The 23,612-nt window shown below is 33.4% G+C and overlaps 2 protein-coding genes across 5 annotated transcripts in view; one reads left to right on the top strand and one right to left on the bottom strand.

Moving 5' to 3' along the window:
• Nucleotides 1–4,782, bottom strand: part of sowah (ankyrin repeat domain family member sosondowah) — a 31,516-nt gene extending 26,734 nt beyond the window's left edge. For all 3 annotated transcript variants that reach the window (XR_012960360.1, XR_012960359.1, XM_076134872.1), the window contains exons 1-2: nt 4,563–4,782; nt 3,830–4,479 (exon numbers count right to left, since the gene is read on the bottom strand). Coding sequence is in view for 1 of the 3 variants with exons in the window: in XM_076134872.1 (XP_075990987.1) it covers nt 3,830–4,479; nt 4,563–4,689 (777 nt within the window). In the remaining 2 variants the exon portion in view is untranslated. The remainder of the gene's footprint in view (nt 1–3,829; nt 4,480–4,562) is intronic.
• Nucleotides 4,783–11,436: 6,654 nt separating this feature from the next.
• Nucleotides 11,437–23,612, top strand: part of LOC142986249 (homeobox protein araucan-like) — a 90,849-nt gene continuing 78,673 nt past the window's right edge. The window contains exon 1 of one of the 2 annotated variants that reach the window (XM_076134640.1): nt 11,437–11,952. In XM_076134640.1, coding sequence (XP_075990755.1) covers nt 11,860–11,952 — 93 coding nt within the window. In that variant the 5' untranslated portion in view covers nt 11,437–11,859. The remainder of the gene's footprint in view (nt 11,953–23,612) is intronic. The other variant, XM_076134642.1, reaches the window with a different exon arrangement.

Consider the following 23,612-nt stretch of genomic DNA (forward strand, 5'->3'; position numbering starts at 1 on the left):
TGAAGTATTATGTACAGAAGTATTTTTTAAATTACAAACTGTCTGTGTGGTAGTTGTAGTACGACTGCAATCACAATGTAGCGTAATATTGTCTGTGGATTCAAAATAAATTTGCCTGCTTTTTACATTAGAGATACCCAACTTATAATCAGTAGTTATAGTTACATGATTTTATATTTAGACCAGTGTACAGCATCATGCCATGCAGATGAACTGAAGCAAACTCATCATAATGAAATCAGATATTACACCTATATCATTAAGAGTGTTATTCTTGCAAGGTACCTACCGCGTTGAATAAATGTTTTATTGATATTCAACGAAACAAATTTTAAATTTATCAAAATACACAAACAGAAAAAACTTTCAATAAATTCACATGTTCAAAATTGTTGCGGGTCAAAATATTTGTTAATGATTGTCAGCCAACAACAGGTGCCGCGGTCTTTGAAACTCGGCAGCACCCCTAATATTTTATAATCATTTACTCATTAAAAGTAATAATTAACTATCTAAAGAAACAGTTAAAACGTCCCATACGATGACATGAATGAACCAGCATGATAATTTAAATACAATTACTTCTTTGCATTAAATAAATACTGATTTCGTGTCCTTTTTCGCTCTTTCAAAACCAATATTTCTCCTGGATTTCTATGCTTTTAATCATTTGCGACTGCTCAACGCAGCCATCACTTGATATTTACTTAAGAGCCATAGAACACAGTATCCAGGAATCAGGGACCCGGCAGGTTACATTAAATATTATTATTCAAATTTAAGAATTTCTCATGTTTGTCGTATGGGTTAAAATTATGGATCTCATAAAATATTTGGCGATACCAAATCCGGTCAAAGCTATGGCTGGATTAATTCATACTGGAATATACTTCACGCAATATTATATTGTTGGCGTTAGCTCAAAACAATATGCGAGGAAAAGAAAGGGTGGCTTTTGCCCCGGAGCGGAGCACTTAGAAGCTACAAATATTAATTCTATGTATCAAAGATTTATTGATTAATCCTCGATAGGGAAACTTCTACTTTTCGGGAATGTCACAGAAAATTCGATGTCGATACCTATCTATGATACGGAGGGATGGGTGATACAGATCGGTGAGGTAGCAGAAAATGAGTAGGTACCATCATTGATAAAAAACTAATTCTAAGTCATCAGTTAGACGAAATATAAAAAAAAATACTAGGCAAGTTTTTTTCTTCATCATAATTAACTATCAAAAAATACTAAAATACATTACGCATTTTCAAATAGTGCTTTTATATCCGTACTAGGGAATGCAATCCCGACTCGAGATCGTCAACTCGAGATCCCTCGCGATCAGAAATATCAATCCCGCGGGATCCCGAGATTTTCGGGATCCCGTCTAGTTAGTAAAAATAATACAATTCGAACGGCTTGTTTAATGTAATATGTGTGTGATAGTGTGGTGAATGCAATAAATTATTATTTGAAAGAAAATAAAAGCCTTTATTTTTCAATATTACGAACAACGTAACATAATTAACAGGTGTAATAACATGAACATCTATACTAATATTATAAAGCTGAAGAGTTTGTTTGTTTGTTAGTTTGTTTGTTTATTTGAACGCGCTAATCTCAGGAACTACAGGTCCGATTTGAAAAATTCTTTCAGTGTTTGATAGCCCATGTATCGAGGAAGGCTATATAGGCTATATATCATCACGCTACGACCAATAGGAGCAGAGCGGCAGTGAAAAATGTTACAAAAACGGGGAAAATTTTGACCCATTTTCTTTTATGTGACGCAAGCGAAGTTGCGCGGGTCAGCTAGTAATCAAAAAAGTAGGTGTAGTTCCAGGAGATCAAAATAAAGAGTAATCACATGGCATTTTGAAAGTAGCCTCTTAAAATACAAAGTGTATCAATAGTACGAGCTTCTAATCGGCATCTTAAGTCTATTGCAATGTAGCCAGCTGCTGAAAATGCCCTCTCCGACAATCCCGAACGGGATCTCGTCATATTATGCTTCGGGATTGATCCCGAAAAAATACACGGGATCTCGCGAGATCGGGATCCCGCGAGATCGGGATTGCATTCACTAATCCGTACATATGCAATGTACGGATATAAAAGCACTATTTGAAAAGTTAATTTTCAAATATGTATATTGGCTAACGAACGATACTTCGTTTGTAACGAAAAACAACTTACAGGTGCAGCGCCCCGATGTTAATAGCATCTACTGACGCCCTTTCGGCATAGTTATTTTGATAACAACTACTAGAAACATGAAGATTCGTAGAAAGACTCAAAGAAAATTTATTCAAATATTCCTCCTTTCATACCTTTGTAACAAAAATTTTATCGGAAATTATTTGAAATTCTCGTGTTGTTGACTCGTGAATATACCACTTCTACTCATAAAATGCTCATAACAAGAAAAAAGCAATAAACTCAAATCCATAACAAAATTCTTTTTCAAATATCTATGCATTAAATTACACCCATTTCATGCTGTTGATTCCATAGTCTAGTATAATTGAGTTTATTGCATATACTCATCAGGAACATTATTCGTTTACGAACTGCCAATGAGAGAATTTTTAACTACATGAGATGATAATGAAGTAAATAATGTAATGCTTGAAAATGACACAGGATAAGTCAGCAATTATATTACTACTAGCTGACCCAGCAAACATTGTTTTGCCATATAAATAAAAAAAATAGTGCCACTTAGGGGTATGAAATTAGATGTTGGCCGATTCTTACTCAATATGCTCTTAAAATTTCATGAGAATCGGTCAAGCTGTTTCGGAGGAGTATGGTAACTAATGTCACAACATGAAAATTATATATATATAACATTATTCCATTATTTAAGCTTCAGATTAGTTGAGATAAAATACCCATACTCTATTTATATTCATGGGGGGCGTCATATTTTTGTGGTGGGTTGCAATAAAGTAAATATATATAAACTCTACCTATATATAGATAACCACATGTCATCCTGTTATTGACACATCTAAATAACTTTATGAAGGAAAACTAGTCAGTATTTACTTATTATAAATTATACTCATGTATAAAACTTAAACAATTAACATTATTTTGCACTTCAAGAATTGCATGAATGTCTAGAATTTCTAAATGCTAAGATTCCAATTGAATTACAATAAATCCCACTGTGACTGACTATTGTCTTTTTCAAATATTTTATGCCATAACATTTTGAATCCTCTGAGGTCTGAGCAGTAAAGTATACAATTGCCAATCACGAGTTCACTGATTGGATTCCCGGGTTGGACAATATTGGACTCTTAATGTTAGTATTAGATTTAATTATGAACCTGTGCTATGTACAAATTATACAGCAGGTTTCTTAAACAACAAATGACTCAGTATCTACTGTAAGTCAAATTACATAGGTAGGTACATTGGCATCTACCTATATACGGTTTCTAGTTTCATTTTAAGACATTTTTTTTTTCAATTTAGTTAATAAAAATCCTTAATATTATAGACATACTTGGATAAACAGCTATTTTACTATGAATACCTTGATATTAGGAATTTTGTTGCTTGTAACCGAATAATAATATTGTTTATTATATAAACAGGCAAAATATCAAATCCTTGATATAGTAATCTTTTAAGCAATAGGAAGATTCAATTTAACCGAGTGTATGTAAAATGTGAAAGCAATTTGACTACCTAGTTTCATCGTGTAAGTGCAAATATTGGAGTTTTAACAAAAGAAATTCACACATACATGAGTTCATTTCATTTTAGGGTGTAGAAACCGGTACCAAAGCATACTAATAATGAGAAATATTAGCTTACCTGAGAACTTAAGTTGCCACCGACTCTGTTACTCTTTAGCACATCACTTTCAGAAGCCATTCTGTTGAACATCTGTTTCCTTTCTTTCACAGATATTGTCTGCTCACTATCTACCAACATACTTTCACTTCTAGAGGAAGTTAATGTTGTTGGCATTGTGTTGTTTGGATCACTAACTTCTTGATTGGGAATGGAAGACCGATGTCCGGCAGCACCAGGCACACCCAATCTTAACTCATTATTTTTTTCAGAGGATCTTCTTCGAGGATGCACTTTAGGCGGTAAATCTTCACTAGACACTGATGGAAGACTCTCTTTAGACTCTCTCAAAGTTACTTCTGCTTGAGGAATGTTACTGGCAGGAAATGTGTTGTCCTGGATGAGATTGGTCAATATGCTAAAGTCCTGGTTGAGTTGCAAAGGTAATGGTGGTCTTACAGGAGGCACCTCTTCTGCATTTGATTCAGATTCTTGTACAATCTCGTCAGCATTAACAGCAGGAGAATCAGGTACTTTCTCACTAACATCCTCGTTTTCTTTACCGTTACTTGTCATATATTTCTTTTTGAGAATCAACCATTTTTCATTGTTTTGATTTTTTATATTGGCCAAGGCATTCACATGCTTTTTAAAAGTACTTCGGGCTTCATCTAGAACAAATAATAATTATGAGTAATACCCGATACGATAGCAATTTTATAGAGAAAAATGATAAAACTTCATACGTGCTCACCTCTCATGTCTGGGTTCATTAGAAATACTTTGAAATGTTTTACTAACTCGTGATTCGTAACTTTACCATTGTGTGCTAACATGAACTTCAGAATTTCTTCAAAACTTAATTCTGAAGGAGGCGACATGGTGAATAAACTAAAATAATAACTTAGGTATATATTGTAAACTAAACTTTTCAACAAGTGAAAAACAAAACGTCAGAATAGTCAGGCGCGCTTGTGTGACATGTACGTTCCGTTACACGGAAATTGCTTAAGTGGGATATCATTTTATTTTATTTTAAACTTTTTCATTTATTTTATTATTACTACGAATAAAATAAGATTATGTTTTGTTTAGGTACACTTAAATTTCGACATTGCTATACTTACTTGGCACAATAGTAAAAAGTACACAAGTAAAAAGAACTTCAAAATTATTAATTACTTAATAGGTATGTATATTAATTTATGTGCACGAATTTTATAAAGGCTGAATACAATATTTATCTGTAAGACTTATAGAACTTAAACAATAAATAAATAAATAAATAAATAAATATTGTTGGACAACTCACACACGGTCATTTGATTCCAAACTAAGCAGAGCTTGTACTATGGTAACCAAATAACTGATAAACATACTTATATACTTCTAAATACATACTTATATAGATAAATTGACAACCAGGCTCAGAACAAATACTCGTGCTCATCACACAAAGATTTGTCCCGGGTAGGATTCGAACCCACCACACGCGGCGAAACGGTTGTTGCGGCGAGGTGACCGCTTAAACCACTGCGCCAAACGTAACATAAAATTTATATGTTGTGACGTTCGAGTAGGTAAGCACCTAATTATTTTTTATATAGTTAAGTATTTTTATGAATTTTATGGGTATCGCAAAATAACTTATTTGGAAAAATACAATTAACGTCTTTAATTATTTTATAAATCGTCCCAAAACTGATAACCAATCTGAAAAAAAAAAATGCATAGAAAATTAAATCTAAATCGTTGTGCCTGCCAGAAAATAGCGCTTATTTTGCTATCTAAACGAGTCTGATAGTTCTTCATTACAACGGCACGATTGGCGCAGTGGTTAACGTGATCACCACTGTCTCATCGCAATAACCGTTTCGCTGTGTGTGGTGGGTTCGAATCCGACCCGAGACAATTTTTGTGTAATGAATACGTGTAGATCCATATAATTAGGAGTATTTAAATATATTTTTATGTTTTTCAGTGATACATTTCACTGATTACCTTATTCAAAGTTTTGCTTAGTTTGGAATCACTATGGACGTGTGTGAGTTGTCCTATAATTTAAAAAAGCAATGTATTTCCCACATTTTTTTTTAGTTAGTAGATTTTAGTTAGGTACTGATGCAAGTGTGTTCTGTAAATATTGCAGTATTTAAGGTGATCACGCCTCGGCTGCCACAGGCCGCAGGGGTCGTGGGTTCGATCCACGTTCGATCGCACGTGGAACGAATATCGATTCGAATGTGACAGTAAATATGGCAGCTTTAGGTCTCTTTGGTCTTTAGTGCTATGTATACATAATTTTTTGTATGATTGTCTAAAGTCGGTACAACCTAAGAGTATTAAGTAATTCATCGTGTGAAATTGTGTTTATTAAAAAGAGGAATAATAATATTTTCTCAATATAAAAGTTAAAATAGAAAATAAATATTTATTTCAATATTCATTAACTTTGGCACGCACCATAAATTACTTTTTTGCTATAGACGTGGGATTTACAACACACGCAAATAAAGGAGGTAAGGTTAAACGAGATCGGTAACAACTGCATAAGGAACAATGTTGAAAACTATGTTCTGTCCTGACGCGACATAGTGGGCATAAATTAATTACACAAGTACACTGATAAAATGTGCTGAGTTCTAGCACATCTGAAGATCGCTGGCGGTAATTAGGTATTAGAGAGTTAAGAAAACAATGGTGAGGACTTTACAAAGACTAGCATGAAAGTATGATTTTTGGCAGGCTTTATTAAAAATGATAGAAAATTCTTAAATACTTATTTCTTAACTACATAATAATATTACAATCATAAAAAATGTGCAATGACTAAGATTTCGGTCGGTAAGGTTAAGTAAGTAAGCACAAGTAAGCACGAATGCTTTTGATTTATTCGCATCATTTTAAAGCCATAGGTACCTACCTAATAGTAAATTAAAAGTCATTTTATTCCGTAAATTCTTAAATGTGATGTGTGTCTTTCGACTGGGCTGGTCCTTGTTTGCACAGATTGTCTATCCCTTCCGAATTTTAGTTAAACGATATTAGAATAAAATCAGTAACGTATAAAAACAACTAGCATACTAACATATTAAACAAGCTTAATAAAGCTCTGCAAGTGTTTAGCTAGAATACACTGCATTGCTTTTCTAGGATGTGTTGAGCCACCTATGCCGCTGAATTTTAGAATGATGATTAACAATCTTATGACAACACTTAGGCTTACATATTATACTTACCTATACAACTAGGAACGACTGAGTCAAAAAACAAGTGCGTCAATTTTTGTGTTTCTTTTTGTAATGCATTGGAATGATGGCTTTGATTAAAATTACTTTAAATTAGATTGTCCACGCGCTCTATATTTAATTTTTCATAAGTAGCCTTATTTTTTGTTGATTTTATGGTAGCACTACTCACAGTAACAACTAGTACATTATAAATTACGGTAAACGATTCAAATATCGATAATGTTGTTTAATAATTATGATTAGTAAGCATATAGTATAGGTATTATTCTCTTATTACATAATATAAATAAAATGACCTCAAAGAAATCCAGAACACAACGAAAATAATTAATAGTGAGTCTTCAAGAAAACTCATCATCTGGTTAAACGTTTTCATTCGGTTTTCACGCATTTCATGATGTTCACAAAATGGCGATACTCTATTACAAATGAAGCGGTCTTAGGTACACGTTAATCGTTGCAGTACCGTGGCAATATGTTTTGTTAAATCGTATGTTTACGAAAGCGATTTATTTCACAATAAGGCGAATTGGTATATTTCTTTGTTTTATTTAACCTTTCCTTTCGGCACTTAAAAAACAGATTTTCCAATTTTCTTGATTATTGAGTGTAGAAAATAAGTAGTATGTGTTTCTGGCAGCCAGTTTGTGGAGTTTTAAACGCTCTGTTCTAAATGATGTGACATATAACACTCTCCTAGGTTTTTGTTAGTACAGCAGCCGTAACGATACTCACAGTATGAAGTTTTCTAGGCGTTTATAATAAATACACATACTTAAATGAAAACTTTCTGTTAATTTAATGTCAGAGAGTTGTGTTAGTTAGTTTCATATCGCGTGAACATAATAGATTTAAGATATACAGATCACAATACCATTATTGTTCATAATTTTGTTTCGTAATTTCAGCTGGGCACATCTCATAGATAAAAAAATAGTGGTTTTTGTTATAGCGGGGAGTTAAAACTTTGTAGATTTACCCTTCAAGACGAATTTAGCGAAAGGCGAATGGATTAAGAATTCATTTCTACAATCGCCTTAAAATTATGAATAAAATATGCCAATATCCAATCGAAATAGAACTTCCTCGCATGGACTGTCTAGACAGATAAAGTTGAGTAAATATTCAAACACTGAGTTCCTCTTCACATGTCTACCTATAGATATATTCTACAATGCAAAATTAAGTGTCAGTAAAACAAGAGCGCATTAAACAAAAATATAGTTGTACGGACATTATGGGAAGTTAAAAAAAAACCATCGAAGCTATTACTGGTATCAAATTTCAAATACTTATTAAGATTCACATAAAAATAGTGGACTGGGTCTCGGTAAAATCAGATCGTTCATAACCTCGACTAACACACTAAATAATGTCTTTAGGCACTGCCAAAATGTACAATTAAGTATCTTTCTTTTTAATTTTAATCGACACTACATTCACAAATTTGTCGAACAAAGCATTGGTAAAGCAGCAAATCTTTTGGAAAAAACATTAACAAGATATTATTTACTGTGATCTAATTTACGGAGACGATAGAGAAAAATAAATGGATGTAATTTTCACTTTTTAAAACGGTCAGATATATCGTTCGAATTGGTAAATCGAATTTAAATTCGGTTAAAAAGAGGCGTATTAGGAATATTAGAAAATTTCTAGAAATCACAGAATATGGATTACATTTTGCACTAATTATTATAACTTTGAGAATAAAGGTACGTCGTCGTACCAACTTAAAGAAAAATATTTTTCAGTTGCGCCGCGTTAAGGGTCGTTTGAGATGCTCACTTCTGTAAGTTTTATTTGTATAAGTTGTATCGTTTGTGCATGCTTTGCGGACGTAAGTTCTACAACCAAATGAATTCCACATCTAGTTTTAAGTATAAATATTTAACTATAATTATCTTTGTAGTAGATTACTTCTTTATAACCCTACATTATTCTTAGGTCGTTCGGTAATGCTTAGAAAAATAAAAAGAATGATTTCGTTCAAATTGTATATCCGTAAGTGTAACAAACAGTAAGTAAAGTAAATTTGCTAAAGAACTAGATGGGTTTTAATCGTGAAAGAGTTTTTCCTAATCTATCAAGTCGCCTGTAATGTTATTTATTATTTTAGCCCAATATAGATTGCCTAATTTAAAACTACGCGTTCCTTTTTCCTGTCTTGCGCTTTTCGTACACAAGGAGTCTGTCTGATTATAATTATTGATTTTATTGTGCATTTATTATAATTACATCACTACCTGTATGCCTTAATGTCCTACTCTAACGACTGACTAGCTCGTTTGTATTAAAATGTGGCACATTTCTTTGTGAAATTAGTGACTTCCACACTAACACTAACTAAAAACTTTTTTGAACTCTACCTGAATGTACAGGAGAAGGTTTAGTTATTTATAATGTATACATAAATGATTGTCATAAATATTACCCGATCTTTAAAAGCAATTCAATTTTGCAAAGATCGAATCAAAATATTCGCTATTTTAACATGCCCAAATTCTGAAGAGAAAGTCACATCTAAAACATTGAAATTGCAATACAATATATCGTTTCAGGGCAGATTTATGATTTACTAGATTTTTTTTCGTATAACGTAGCTTTAGACCTTCATAAAATGTAAAGTCACTACCGTTTTAAAAAAAAATGTGATGTATTGAATCTGAATCAAAATCACATCGGATACTTTTTTCACTCAGGTAATATCGGATATGACCATTAGTCACTTCAGTGAATTTCCCATCACTCCGGCCAATAAGGTGGTTTATTTTACTGACTTGAAAGATTTAGGCTGATAGGTTATAGATGTAAAGATTTTTTAAGTTATTAAGCCTTAATCTCTCGTACGCCTAAATTATAAATTTGACCATTGTATAAAGTACGAATTTTAAAATGAAGAAATAGAGAAATTCACTAATTATCACTCAATATCGTACTATAAGTTACTCAAATTATAATTTACGTGATAATAAAGAGAAATTGTTTGACGGGACTGTATAGTATAGTGTGCATTGGTTGGTGCATTGTTAGCTTACTTGCACAGTGTAAAGTCAAGCACTGTTATGTAAGTATCCGTAGATATAGTTAACTACGCTTTTCCAGACATTGTTTAGTTTAAATTACTTATCGTTCAAAACTTTATCATTATCCTGATTCGATTTTCCTGCGGTCCATCACAACCGAGGCGGGTCCGTGTCCTACCTATGAGCAACATTGAAGAACTTTCAATTTAGTAGTATACCCACTAGTTGTGGACTTCCCGCGACTAACAAGAATTAGACATTTAACTTTTAATTGGCCGCTTGTACGGTCTTCAGAAACTTTGTTCGCCGTAAGTGTTTAACTATGTTATAGGTACTCTACGCTTTTAATAATGACCAAAGTTGCTTTCTGCGCCGAAACTGTTGGGGTTTGAATTTAACAATCGATGGTATAGTTTATACAAGAAGCTGCAGATTTAATGAGCTTCTATTTTCAAGGTTTAGGTTTAGTTTTAAAATGTTTTAATTCAGTATCCTACTATGATTTTGTTTTTTCAATCTATAAGGCTTTGGAGAAATAAAGTGACTTTTCATCTTTTCCGGATTCATTTATGAAAATTAAGCGTAATATCTTTTATAAAGAAGATATTAGTATAAGAAAATACTTAATTAGTAACAGTGACTAAATACATATATGTAAGCAGTGGTTTTTTAAAAGTAGGTACAAATATAATGTAGTTGGGAAAATGCGGGAAAATGAGCGCTCTCAAAAGTTTGGAAAGATGTGCAAAATTTGTCGTACTCTGTCTATCGGTTCATGTTAAGACTTGCAGGCACCTACCCCCGATAGAACATTAAAGAAAAGCCTAGTTCAGCGAGAATTACAACAAACGTGTATAGAAAACATGACTTGAAAGAAAACAAGTTGCGAAAAGTTTGGAAAAGTTATTTTCAGGCACGGGGTGCAATAGTATTTAGAAATTTAACTTGAACCAATACAAAATTATAGTGTTACCCTTTATGTGTATCAGATTACTAGTTAAGACCAAGATTAGAAGTTGTAAATTGATAGAAGTCGTAATTTTAGTTCATTTTGAGTGTTTCTCACGATGGCCAGTTCTATGTTCGAATCCTAGTGAGTGGTGAGGTTTGTAGAAGGTATCTGGTAACGACAAAGATGCTTGGTGACCAAAGCTGGTAAGCAGAAGTCTGCAGATAGGTACGGCCATGTTGTGGCCGCAGACGGACGGCGGGAAATCGCGGCCGCCCATGGGAGGCGTGCAGCGCCGGGCCAGGCGAGCGGGACGGCCAAATTCGGGCGGAGGAGGCGCGAGTGAGAGGAGTACGAGGCGGCGCGACGCAGAGGGCGTACGAGCTCGCGGACCGCCACGCACTCCTGTTCCGGTCGCGTCGACGGGCGGCCGGGAACCCGCGCCTCGCCATACTGACTCCGTAAACGCTGCAAACGCCGACTTTTCTCCTAGTACGTTTTTTGAATGCGCGCCGGTAACAGCGGGCACGTGATACGCCCGCGGCCGCAGCTGTTTTTTTTTCTCTTTCGCTCGACTTTGTGACAGCCGAGTGTCGCGTGCGATCTCGCCCATTTCCCGCCACTTCCAGTAACCTACGGAAAAGTAAAAAGTAGAGCCGAGAAGTTTTTGGCGCGAAATGTGCGATTCGACGTCGCGCTCACTAGGAATGTTGGATACATGTGAAACATATTAAAATGACTCATTGTTAATAGTTTGTGAAGATTGTTGAGCTGTGATTGTCGGTTCGCGTTCTTATCTAACTGTTTAGGGGAAGTTTCATAATTATGGATGACTGGGAGCGGCATGTTACCCCGTTGCTACAAGACATGGGGTGTACAAACGAAGACGCCCAAGATGACTTCTTTAATCAGCAAGACGTAAGTTATTACCGTAGAAGTTATGTTAATAAACTAAGCATTCATTCACCATGTAAGAGTTTTCATTAAAAAAAGCTATATTTAACTCATTAATGACACATTTTATATTTTTAGTCAAGGATAAATTCAATCTTATAATTTAAATTAAGATGTTCGAACAGCCAGAAAACAAGATATTTGTATTTAAAGACGTATAAACCATAGACTACTAAAGTAATGATTTAGAGTAGTAGTTCACTGAGTTTTAAGTCTTATTTTTGTTGCCTGTTAAATTTGAACATGAAATAACACAATTATGTTTTCTAATTGCTGCACGAAGTATCTCATATAATAGGTAGGTTACAGTACAAAACACACAATTCAAACAAGATTAGAAGTGCGATAACGACGTACATCTTTTAAGACTAACAAAGAGTTATCCTACATAATTACCCAACTAAATATCTCGTCCGCAATAAGTGTATATTTTAAATTCTGGCTGTCTATGATTATCTGTCTGCGTAATCGCTTAATCAATCTACTTTTACGATGTTACACTTCCGTTAGAATAGTAGGTATCATTAAATGTTAACGAAATGGTTTCAAAATGTTTGAAATATTTAGATTTTACTAGTAATTATGAATGTTAATAATTAAATAAGCATGAACGCGTGTTTTTCTATCTAAAAGTCTTCAGCACAAAGTAATGATTTAGCATAATATTCTCATAGTACTCATGTGTCAACATAAAGGTAAAAACAACTTTTGGCTTGTGTTAAACGACAATCACTTTTCGCAAAGGAATAGCGACCGTGAGTCGTCAATACCTTTGAAGTATAGAATTGGCATGTCGATGATGTTCATTTAAGTCGGGATCGATGACTCAATTACTCGGTGCCGGAGGCACGCCGAGATGCAACCGGTCATTTCGTCACAACCTCTAATTGACGACAAAATAGGTATCTAGTAAGTATCATTTTGTTCTGGCTTTATATCTACTGCATTTAGATCAACAAACAATATCCAAAGTTCCACATACCTCATAAATTAGATCACTTTTTCTTTCATTATAGTTATGCTGTATTTCTTTGATAGCATTGCATCGTAGAAGCCAAAGGTTTTATTATCTACAAAAACATCTACTTTCAAAAGGTTTATTAAAATAACGTAGCAATTTTCAAATGAAAATAAAAAGCTTAATAAAATCTGCTAATTGCAGAGCGAACCAGCGCAACTGCGTTCAGTGCTAATTAATTATTTACTAACTGCAAAACAAAGTTTACCCGAAGCATTTGTCTGTACACTCAAGAAATAAACGCACATAAAATCAAAGATATTGCTATGGACACTCCTAAAAGCGTTGGCATAGCAAATTCGGTTGAACATTTGTTATGGGATTTAACAGGGTACCGTAAGATGTGGCGAGAGCCTTGATTAATTGATGCAACTTGCTTCTGAAACGTAGATTGACAGTGGTGATCATAAATATCTTTACTTGGGTAAAGGTCAGTTAGAAATCTTATTAATCTAAAATTTAAAAATTATTTCGTAAGATACTGGGGACATGCTTTCACTTAAAAAAACTAATAATATTACCGTAATAAAGTAAAAAATTTGAAAACTGCTTTCCTAAAATTTTCCGATTTTCTATTTAGGTATTGCCATTTGCATAGGTTCTTGTAGGGCTTAAAAGCTTTGTCTATTTATTTCCTAACGGTGAATCAAATTTAATTTTGAATGACGTGAAAGTTCTGAAAATATCGTTTGTGACAGTTAGATTAATATTCACATATTTAGGCGTCAACTTTGCTTGCTTTATATTACTTTGCTATACAAATATTTAGAAATTGTATAAAAGTTTTCATTAGTAATAGTCCAAACATAATCAGGGATCTATTTAGGATATTCTTCCATATTGCACAAAGTTACAATACAAACTAAATTAACAGTTTATTAAGGATAAATATTATATTAGTTAGTTTTACCCAGCTACCTAAATAAATCTAGCGTCAGCAATGCACAATAGTTGCTTGTTTTCAACCATTTTCAGGTTGTATAAAAGTAAAAATATTAAAACAGAGAAACCCTTAGAATAAATAAAGTTTCCACGACGGAGAGGCAAAGAAATGGTCGGTGTCATTCTAAATGGTGCGTGGTTGTGTTATAAAAACAAACATTGAAACTGCGACCAAGGCGATATCAAACCGATTTTTTATAATAAATATATTATTTGAATTGTTAAAAATTATGTAAGTACTCGTAGATTGACCATCTAGGATTTACTTATTATAAAAATTTCTAATCATAGGACATAATTAGATATCAAATTAATTATAAAAAATGACCTATCTTTTTATAATTAGAAATTTAAAAAATAGTTAAGCAAACTACTTTTCTCGTAATATTCAAAGTCATTTATGTACCCATATTCGTATTGCATAATCGTATTTATTATAGTATTGAAGATCATTTTCAGCACTGAAACTTTCAAACAAAATTCTGTCTTAATTTAAAAATGGCCGGCATGATAGCTCTGTACATAATTTCGTTGGTCATTATTAGTAGATACACAGCGTCTGAGCACTTAGTATCCATAAACCATTAATCGTTGCCTGCTCATACTAATATATAGGCTGTGTATTTTGCCCAACTACCGGGGCTACGCTACGTCTAACATCGCGGGTTAGACCCGTTTCAATATAAAACGAGATTCGAGTCCGCTGCCATGTGGCAAGGTGCCCGGAGCCTGGTACTGCTGTTATGCTTAATTGCCCGAGTAAGAGCGCCATTCACCGCAACATTCGCGTCTCTACAACGATGTCTTTGCTGAAACATGGAACTGTTATTGGTGTTTGAATCGGTTATTGGCTAAGTATTGGAATGAACATCGATGACGCCGGAACATTGTGTTCCTTATCGATATGGCTCTGCAATTTTATTAAAGCTTATTTATTCATATGACGATAAATAGGCGGATTTACTAAATCTTGATATTGCAAATCATATATTACGTTTTTCACTTTTAGCAATCAAAGTCAACAAAATAAAATTAGGTTGTCATTGGTTAAAATTGAGGTATGTAAAAGTCCTTGGAATGCAAATATTTATTACTTGATAGCATATATGAGCAGCAGAACACCGAATTTAATAAACTATATAGTCTTACTTCAAAACAACACCTAAGTACTCAGTTTCTAACCCCTAACGCAAATAGTGGGATGTTAAACGTTTGACGTATGTATCTGCATCTCCAGTTTATACGCATGTCTCTGTGATTTCGGCCCTTTAAGAATTAAGAGTTAAAATACCAAAAAAACAAAATGAAAAATTATGAAAGAAACTTGACAAAAAACAGTTTTAAAAATAATACATTTTGGGATATGGTAATTAATGAGCAGTTGGGAACTATATTTCCTTCAAATAGCTTAAATCTTACAGTCAAATAAATTTTCAAAAACATATATGAGAGAACGGGTCTTGTAGTTTATTGCAGTATTAATGTAAATAAAATGCGTGGGCCCAATTTATACTAGTCATTAGAGTGATATCTGTAGGAGCACCATTGTGACATGACCCCTTGCAAGACGTTATAATATTGTGCATGTAACAAAGAATATACAAAGATAGAAAATCGCCTGATTTTGTTCTATTTTGGACTGTCAGTAAATACTATATTTTTTTATTTTTTTATTTTATTGGTGTAAAATTGTGCTTATTTTCTAATTAGTAACGCATCAAAATTTTAAACTTTTTCAAGACATCCTTTTAACAAAACTTGCATTAGCCGATTTTTCTGACTGCAGCTGTCAACGTGTCAGCTACTGAAGCTCGCGATAATAATATTAAAATAAACTTTATCACAATAATATAGGTATATTCTACAATACGCCATGGACAATTAGATAAGTATCAATTAGTACCATATCCAGTCGGTGCAGTCAATTATTTATCGAGAACAACAATTTACTGATACAGAAATCATGCCATAATGTAAATTAATTCCTGTTTCATATTAGAATATAAAGTTGAAATGTTCGGTTTATTGGTAGTAGTCATACGAAGTTTTTTTATCAACATTTGTTAGATTGAAAAATGGATACAATGTGTAACGCAGTGTGCAGTCAATTTTCAAAAGGTTATCGAAGGACGAATATCGAACATGTATATTTATTTTTTTTTGCTGTAGAAAAATATTTTGGTTTGATCTACCATATGCGAGCAGTGAAGTAGATGGAGTAGAAATTAACCCTCTTATTAATAAACACACTATAAACCAATTTTACTTAAAACACTACTAAAATATGTTTTCTCTCTTTCATTTCGCTAAGGAGTGAAAGAAACCAAACTCTTTATAAGCCTTTCATAACTTCATATATTTTTATAAGTAAGAAAGAGGGTTAGTATTTCAGTAAACTATAAGGAAAATAACTTATTTTGAGATTGACATTGTGTAAAGAGAATACTAATTAAAATACCTTTAACATACCCTGAAAGGCAACGGTTTCATGTTACATCAATTGTGTACGTTGAATTACTCAATCTAATAAATAAATTAATCGATAGTTTTTCTTATTTCATATTAAATTCAATATCCGATAAGGTTACGGCGAGGTTCAAGTAGTAATGCTCAAAGATCTTTTAGTATTATCCGGCCTTATTTCTGAAACCCAGTATTTTGTAATATTTTTAGTTTAATTATTTTATAGCTTAACAAGATATCCGATACTACACCATCACAAAACTCTCAAGCGCACATCGTTCTACTACGTCCAAACTCAAGTGAATTTGAGTAACAATTTCAGTTGATTGTTTAAGGAGAAAATTACTGGGTATGATAGTAAGACTTAACGCACTGTTCGAACTGCAAGAGTTTAGTGGTCAAATACTGGTCAGTCATATTTTTTTGTTATCTAAGATAGATATATCACGTTCATTTAACTAACAGGTATCTCTCACACAGGGCATTTTTAAAGTAGTTACTGAGTAATAGATACGCTATCACTCAGTAACTACTTAATAAAAACTTGTTCAAACTTTGTTTGCATTTGAAGAATTACTGACCAAACAAACAATGGTCATAACAGAAAAACCAGCTTTGGATCAAAAATATTTTCATTGATTATAACCAGTTAAGTGTAGCATGTGGCAAAATTTACACAAAAATAAAACTGTGTCCATATATTGTACGGTCAGGCAATTAAATCGATATATTGAATGCGTTAGTGTCGTCCGATTCTAGCAGTTTCTGCCGATATACGAGTATCATATTGTTATCGTATTGTATGAATTTCAATGATATGCTAGAAACAAATGTAAAATATTGAAAAATTCAATTAATTAGTTACTTTAGAATACATGACTAAGTATTAGTCGAAAATAGACAACGTTCTCTATACCGTGAATATTCAAATTCAAATTCTTTGTTTCAGACAACGTGTCCATAGTGTTAGTATAGTGTTAGTTAATAATATATTTTGATAAAAAAAAATTAAAAGCAGTAGACTAAATGATACTAATTTTGAGCAGAAAGGATTAAGGATGTTGAAACTGGCGACTAATTAATAACTATGTTAGAATGCAATGACCTAAGTCTAACTACCAAGAAAGTACCTAGCTCTACAATCCGTTCGTCAGTATTAATCAGTTTTTTGATAGCTTGAAACGTGGATTATAAAAATATTTTCCATCGTAATTTTACCATGGAAACAAAACAAAATTGTTTTGTTTTTTTACTACTTTTCATTTCAAAGTTTTGTTTTAATGTTTGTAAGCTAACATTAGGTATTAATAACTGTGATAAAGTGTGGAACTTTGGGACATACAAATAACATCTCCTTGATCTCTTCCTGAGCTTTCTTCCCCACTTTACTCTGTCCTCGACGTCGTCTTCGGAGACCTTATACTCGCTCATGTCTTTTTGTACTATAGTTTACAACGTTTACGTTTTTAGTTTAGGTTTCTTATCTCATCCCGCCACTTTTCTGGATTTTCCACCGGGTAGGGAAATTAGTGCTTTGTTTCTAACGTGACTAAACAGTGAGGGCAGTTTAAATATCTTTCCGGATAATGTTTTTCCATTAAATACACATTTAAATATTTTGTTATATGTGGTGGTCTAAAAAGCGTGTACTTCAACTGTGATGGACAAACATAATTTATATTACAAAGCTGAATGCGCTAATCCCTATACACCTATATTTATAGACCGAGTCTTGAACATCAGCTCCATTTCGCTGTTCTTTTAAATCACGTTTATTCCAAATTTCATGCATCAACAACAAAGAGATTGAAAAAATCCTTTTCGTATATTGTCAACTTTCCGTTGTTTTCAAAAAGATGGAACTAAAGATAAACCCCGCACCCTACTCTGTTCGTAATTATCAAACGTAACTTGTCATTTCAGGCACGAAAATGATAGGTTCGGTCGCGGCTATCGCATAGTGAACCCTAATTTAAAGGCATCATGATTGTTGGTTGAAATATAACGACGCCTACATACATGTTGATTTTACACCTAGTGGGGCTTGTACTATGTCCCTATAATGTCTATCTATGTGTTTTGTAATTTATACATATTATTCTCTATTGTTCGAAACATCCGACTTTTAAATTCGAAGAAGTCTTTAGCATACATTTTTGATTTATTTGGATCTGAAATCGTACTATATCTATGCATAATTTATTTTACTTTATTGTTTCTTTGTTATACTACAAAAGGTAATTTCACCAAACATCAAAACAAAATGCAAATCTAAAATGTTACGCCACGAGCTAATTGATTTGTACTTTGTCATCGAAGTCTGTAAAATGGATATTTATTTATCTTTGAGCAATAAACAATACAGATGAAGAGCCAGTTTCTCATTTTTACGATTATGAATCATCGCGTTTGATTTATTAGTCGTAGGTGGACATCTCTACATTTGGAGTCCTCCCAACACATTATTTTGCAGTTTTTTTCCTTCTCGAGATAAATATCTATAAGATCGTGGTGATAAATGTATGTTGAACTGAACATGTTATATGCGATGAGTTCGTAGATCTTAACTGAAAATAATTCTGATTGAACAAACAAAAGCGTGATACATACAATTTTGCTATCTTATTTATTTTTTAAATTTAGGTATATTTCTGACATGAAGTACAAAATAGTGCCGGTACAGCGTCTATCAGGTAGATCTCATGATACACTTTATGAGTACGATGCAAAGATAATAAAGGGTTTATCTATTTTTGATAGTTATAGTTTAAACTGCAAAATGCTGCATACTTTTGTGTTGACATCTCTACTTTACTTGACGTTAAAACGTTCACAATATAAAACTGGTCAAAGTGTGCCATTAAATTTCGTCTAAAGCCAGCCTTAAAGTTGGCGTGACTTAAAATGTCAGTTAATGTTTGTGAACACATCGGGCGCATAATAAGCACATAAAAAAACTCGAAGAAAGCAAATTAACGCGTGTATTACAGTGGTGTTCCGATATAAATCATTAAACACTAAATTGAAAGTAATGCTTCAAAAGAACATAAGAATTTGTTCACTGGCTGCGTCGTATCACATCGGTAGATCTGTAAATTAACAATAGTATAATATCTGAAATGTCTCAACTGTGATGAAAAGTTTGTTTCCTTCGTTCCGTACAAAACACGAAAAATAATATAGTTTATCGCTAAGTAGATCGAACCTTAACTGGGACTGTATTTGGACACGCTAAAACGATCAAAGTCGTTGAAGTGTTCAATAAAATATAGTATTCAAAACGCAAGACAAAAATATGATCAAGCCGGCCTTAAGACATGGCCAAGTTTCCACAAGCTATTTTGGATACATAAAATCGATTGGGATCTTTACTTGCTGGGCGCAGATTTTATGAAAGCAGATGTGTTATAGCATAGGCAGTGTTAGTGGCTCGGTGTACGCGTTAGCCTCCCACGCAATGGGTCGATTGTTCAAAGCCTAAGGCAACATATTTTTCGCACCTATAAGAATAAGGAACAGCTATAATTATGTTGAAGCAATGAATGGAACATCTCGTGAGGAAACATGGATGTCTAAGAGTTCTTTCAAAACTTTGTCAAAAAAATGTTAAATCTAGAGCCTAGAGAAACCTTAAGCTGTCTTTGAAAAGAGAGATCTATATTTGTTAGGGCACATTCTACCAATTACAGATCTTCTTTATTTATTACTCGAGAAAAAATAACGTCCTGATTTTAATTCACCTAGGAATCAACACCAATATTTAGGCATCATGGCATAATTTAATATTTAAATCTGAACGTTAATGATTTTCTTTTATTTCCTAGTTTATTGCTAGCGTGGCCATGACCTATAAGAGAATATGCATTATCATATATCTACGTAATACCTGTTGTCTATATCGCGACACCAGTTAACGATAACCTAATCTTATCTTTAGGTATCGCATCGCAAAAATATAAAAAATGCAAAGATTCTTGGTTAGAACTTTTTATAATATTTAGAAATATTTTTTTCATTGTTTATATTAACCAAATACACCAAATGTATGAGGTTTCGTCGCGTTTGGCCACTGCAATGTGGGTGTTAAGTTATAAAAACTTTAAAATTAAATTAAATCCATTAGCCATACACGTCTTCGGTAGTCGAAGCTTCTTGACACGGACCACTTGGTCGAGGACAGCTAAGTGCTGTTACTAGTTTTTTCCATTGTGTTTAAATGCGTTAAGCATTTTACTGCTATGCCGTGAGAAAGTCCACTAGTTTAGAGTTCAGGTGGCCTTAGGAAGTACTTCCTTGGACACGTGTGTCCGTCGTTCGCCAACGGTCCATCTACCCGCATTATTTTACTTGAGAACCGGTAATTTTTAATGAAATTCTATACTATAGTGCAGCTGTGCCACACTCGGCTGGACTGCGCGCAGCCCGAATACATTTTATAATACGCCAAAACGCATAATGAATTTTAATATACCTGCAAAAGTAATTCATTACACAAAAAAGTGGCTTCGATTGATTACCCCTGCATATTCAAATATTAGTAGTTTTATTTTTTTACTAGCACAGAATTTCATTTATTAATTGTATAGGTATATAGTACTGAAGAATACTATACTAATAATTCCAAGTGATTTACTTGCTTAAAAGCAATAATCCGTGGAATTGCTTGAAAGATTTCGAAATCCCCAGTAGTAACTATGATAGGCTACGTTTATCTAGAATTTAAAGAAAAGCTGTGCCAATCAAACTCCTTAATGAGTCCTTATACCTTTCTACAGTTATTTATGTGTAGACACTTATAACGAAATAAAAAGAGAATAGTAACATAAACGTTTAGCGTAACAAATACGAAACATTAAATGAAATATGAATTCTGATATAAGTATCTAACCTCTATATCTAATCTAGAGAACTCAAAATGTGTCTTATTTAATGTAGTAACAAACGCGAAATACAAAAAAGTTCCATATGCAACTATTCTGGATACTTTAGTCTCATCAACTATCAAAAATTATATCTGAAACGCAAACAATTACAAACGGCGCTCTTTAGCTAATTGAATTCAGCTTGCATCTGGTGGAAATTTTTTCGCCGTTCGCAAGCAACATGTTTATTTTTAATATTAAATGTTCAAAAGTGACAGTATCAATCAATGAACTTATTTACTTAGCAATGATGTTTCGCTCTGATACGAGGTGTACTTAATGAAATAAAACAATTATTTGTATTCATGCATCAAGCGGGCAGTTTATAACTTTCGGTATCGAAACGAGATCGTCAAGTTCGACAAACGAGTACAAATTGTAAAAGAATTTATTCGTCGCGTGTTATAATACAAAGAACAAGTTGCCGAGAACGGAATTAGCATTCGCGTCCGCGACTGCGTCGATCGACACAAACGAAAACGCTCATTAAGCTCTGACAGTGGACGTTATCTCCTTATCAAAGTATAACCTTTCTGTGTGAGCGTTATCATAACATTTAATATAATAACCTAAATGATAATAAGGCAGCCTGCTGGTGTATAATTATTACAATATTAAAAGTATAAATAATTCAATGGGCTATCGGCGATGGAAGCACGCGACGGACTTCCGGAGAGTCTAATGAATGCGTGCCTCATTCTCGTGGCGCTTGACGAACTACGAAAATTATATAATTATCGTGTAACTGAATGTACACTAGTGGACATGAACTTAGAGATAGTGGTCTAAGTTATACGCTAGGTATTTAGGAACCTCCATCTTAACGGTAAATTCAAGTAGTTAAGTGACTCGTAATGGCACAATTACGTTAATTGAAGAAAAATTTTAAATCGCCTTCTATGAAGTTAAAATTTTCAATAAATATCGTGTTCTTAGTATATAATTTAATATGTGCCTCTAAGGTTCAATGTTGAATTTACACTAGCAAACTTTTGTTTTTAGAAAGCTACTCCATAGTTTTCAATAAGACTCTGTAAAAACTGGAAGAAAGTGGAAGTATAATAATTAATGTCAAACATATTAAGACCCGTTGTCACTAATGTCTGATACGGAGATTTGAATAAAGCTAAATAATTAGGTAGCTATTAAACCGACGTTCATTAGATCATTTATGTAAGCAAGTAGTACAAGTAACCACCTGCAGTTTTCTTCAACCTGCCTCTTATAATACATATAATTATATCGAAAGGTCTCACAACTTATGTTAGCATATAATATAGAAAATTAATATCTAATAGAATGTATTATTATTCAATAAGCGTTTGTAGTAGGTACAGCCGGTACAGCTAATATCCTGAAACAGGTTCTTTCATAAATAAATATATTATGGTGTAAAAATATATATTTACATGTACTGTAGAAGAGCGCAATGTATGGCTTCGCGGTTTAACATTGACTTGACAAGAGTACCTACGCGTACTTAAGTACTGGGTTTACAGTCAAAATCTTTGTAGTATTAGAGAAAAGCATCTTTAATTAACGCACATTGGCTTATATGCTTTATTACGAACTCGATAGTATCGCGTCTCCTTTGTATCAGCATTAATAAATTATTTCACAAACATAACCAGTACTTTCAGAACAGGATACTATTCAGTGTCCTGCTCAATTTTTCATGTGATAATCGCCGGCAGTACTTTTAACTGAGTCTTCGTCTGGTTAATTCCCTACAATGGACTCAGTTATTAAGTCGTAGGTATCATAGTAAGTTAGCATACAAGACACCCTTGCTCCAGCAATTTTATTGATATCGATTCTTCGAGGAAAATAATTGTTTCATTGAAGAATCGATCGCTAACAATGTTTAAGTACCTACTACGTTTTGCGACGTTAGTTTTAGCTTTTCGATTTTTTTTCTATTCTAGAAAAACTGTATTTAACCGTGCGTTCGCTTAGCTCTGCCTAGGGCTCTACCGTCAAAATCTCGTTTTAATCGGTTCTGCCATTTAGCACGAAACCCGTTAAAGGTAACCGTCAAATAGATGTCGTATTTTTGATTCAATATTTTCGGTATCAATAATGATAACTAGTTATGTTTTTAATCTGTTGATTCAGTCTTTTGTCCTAAAATATGTTCAGAGAAAGAGCAAGCACTGTAGCGATTATCTACCACTATTGACTACCGACAACCGGCTAGCTATCGAAAAAAAATGTACGACAATATCAGCGCCTCTAGCGGGCGTCGCAGAAACTATTTTGGTAGTACATTTTGAATGTCA

This window comes from Anticarsia gemmatalis, chromosome Z (assembly GCF_050436995.1).
Source record: "Anticarsia gemmatalis isolate Benzon Research Colony breed Stoneville strain chromosome Z, ilAntGemm2 primary, whole genome shotgun sequence".
Taxonomy (NCBI): Eukaryota; Metazoa; Arthropoda; class Insecta; order Lepidoptera; family Erebidae; genus Anticarsia; species Anticarsia gemmatalis.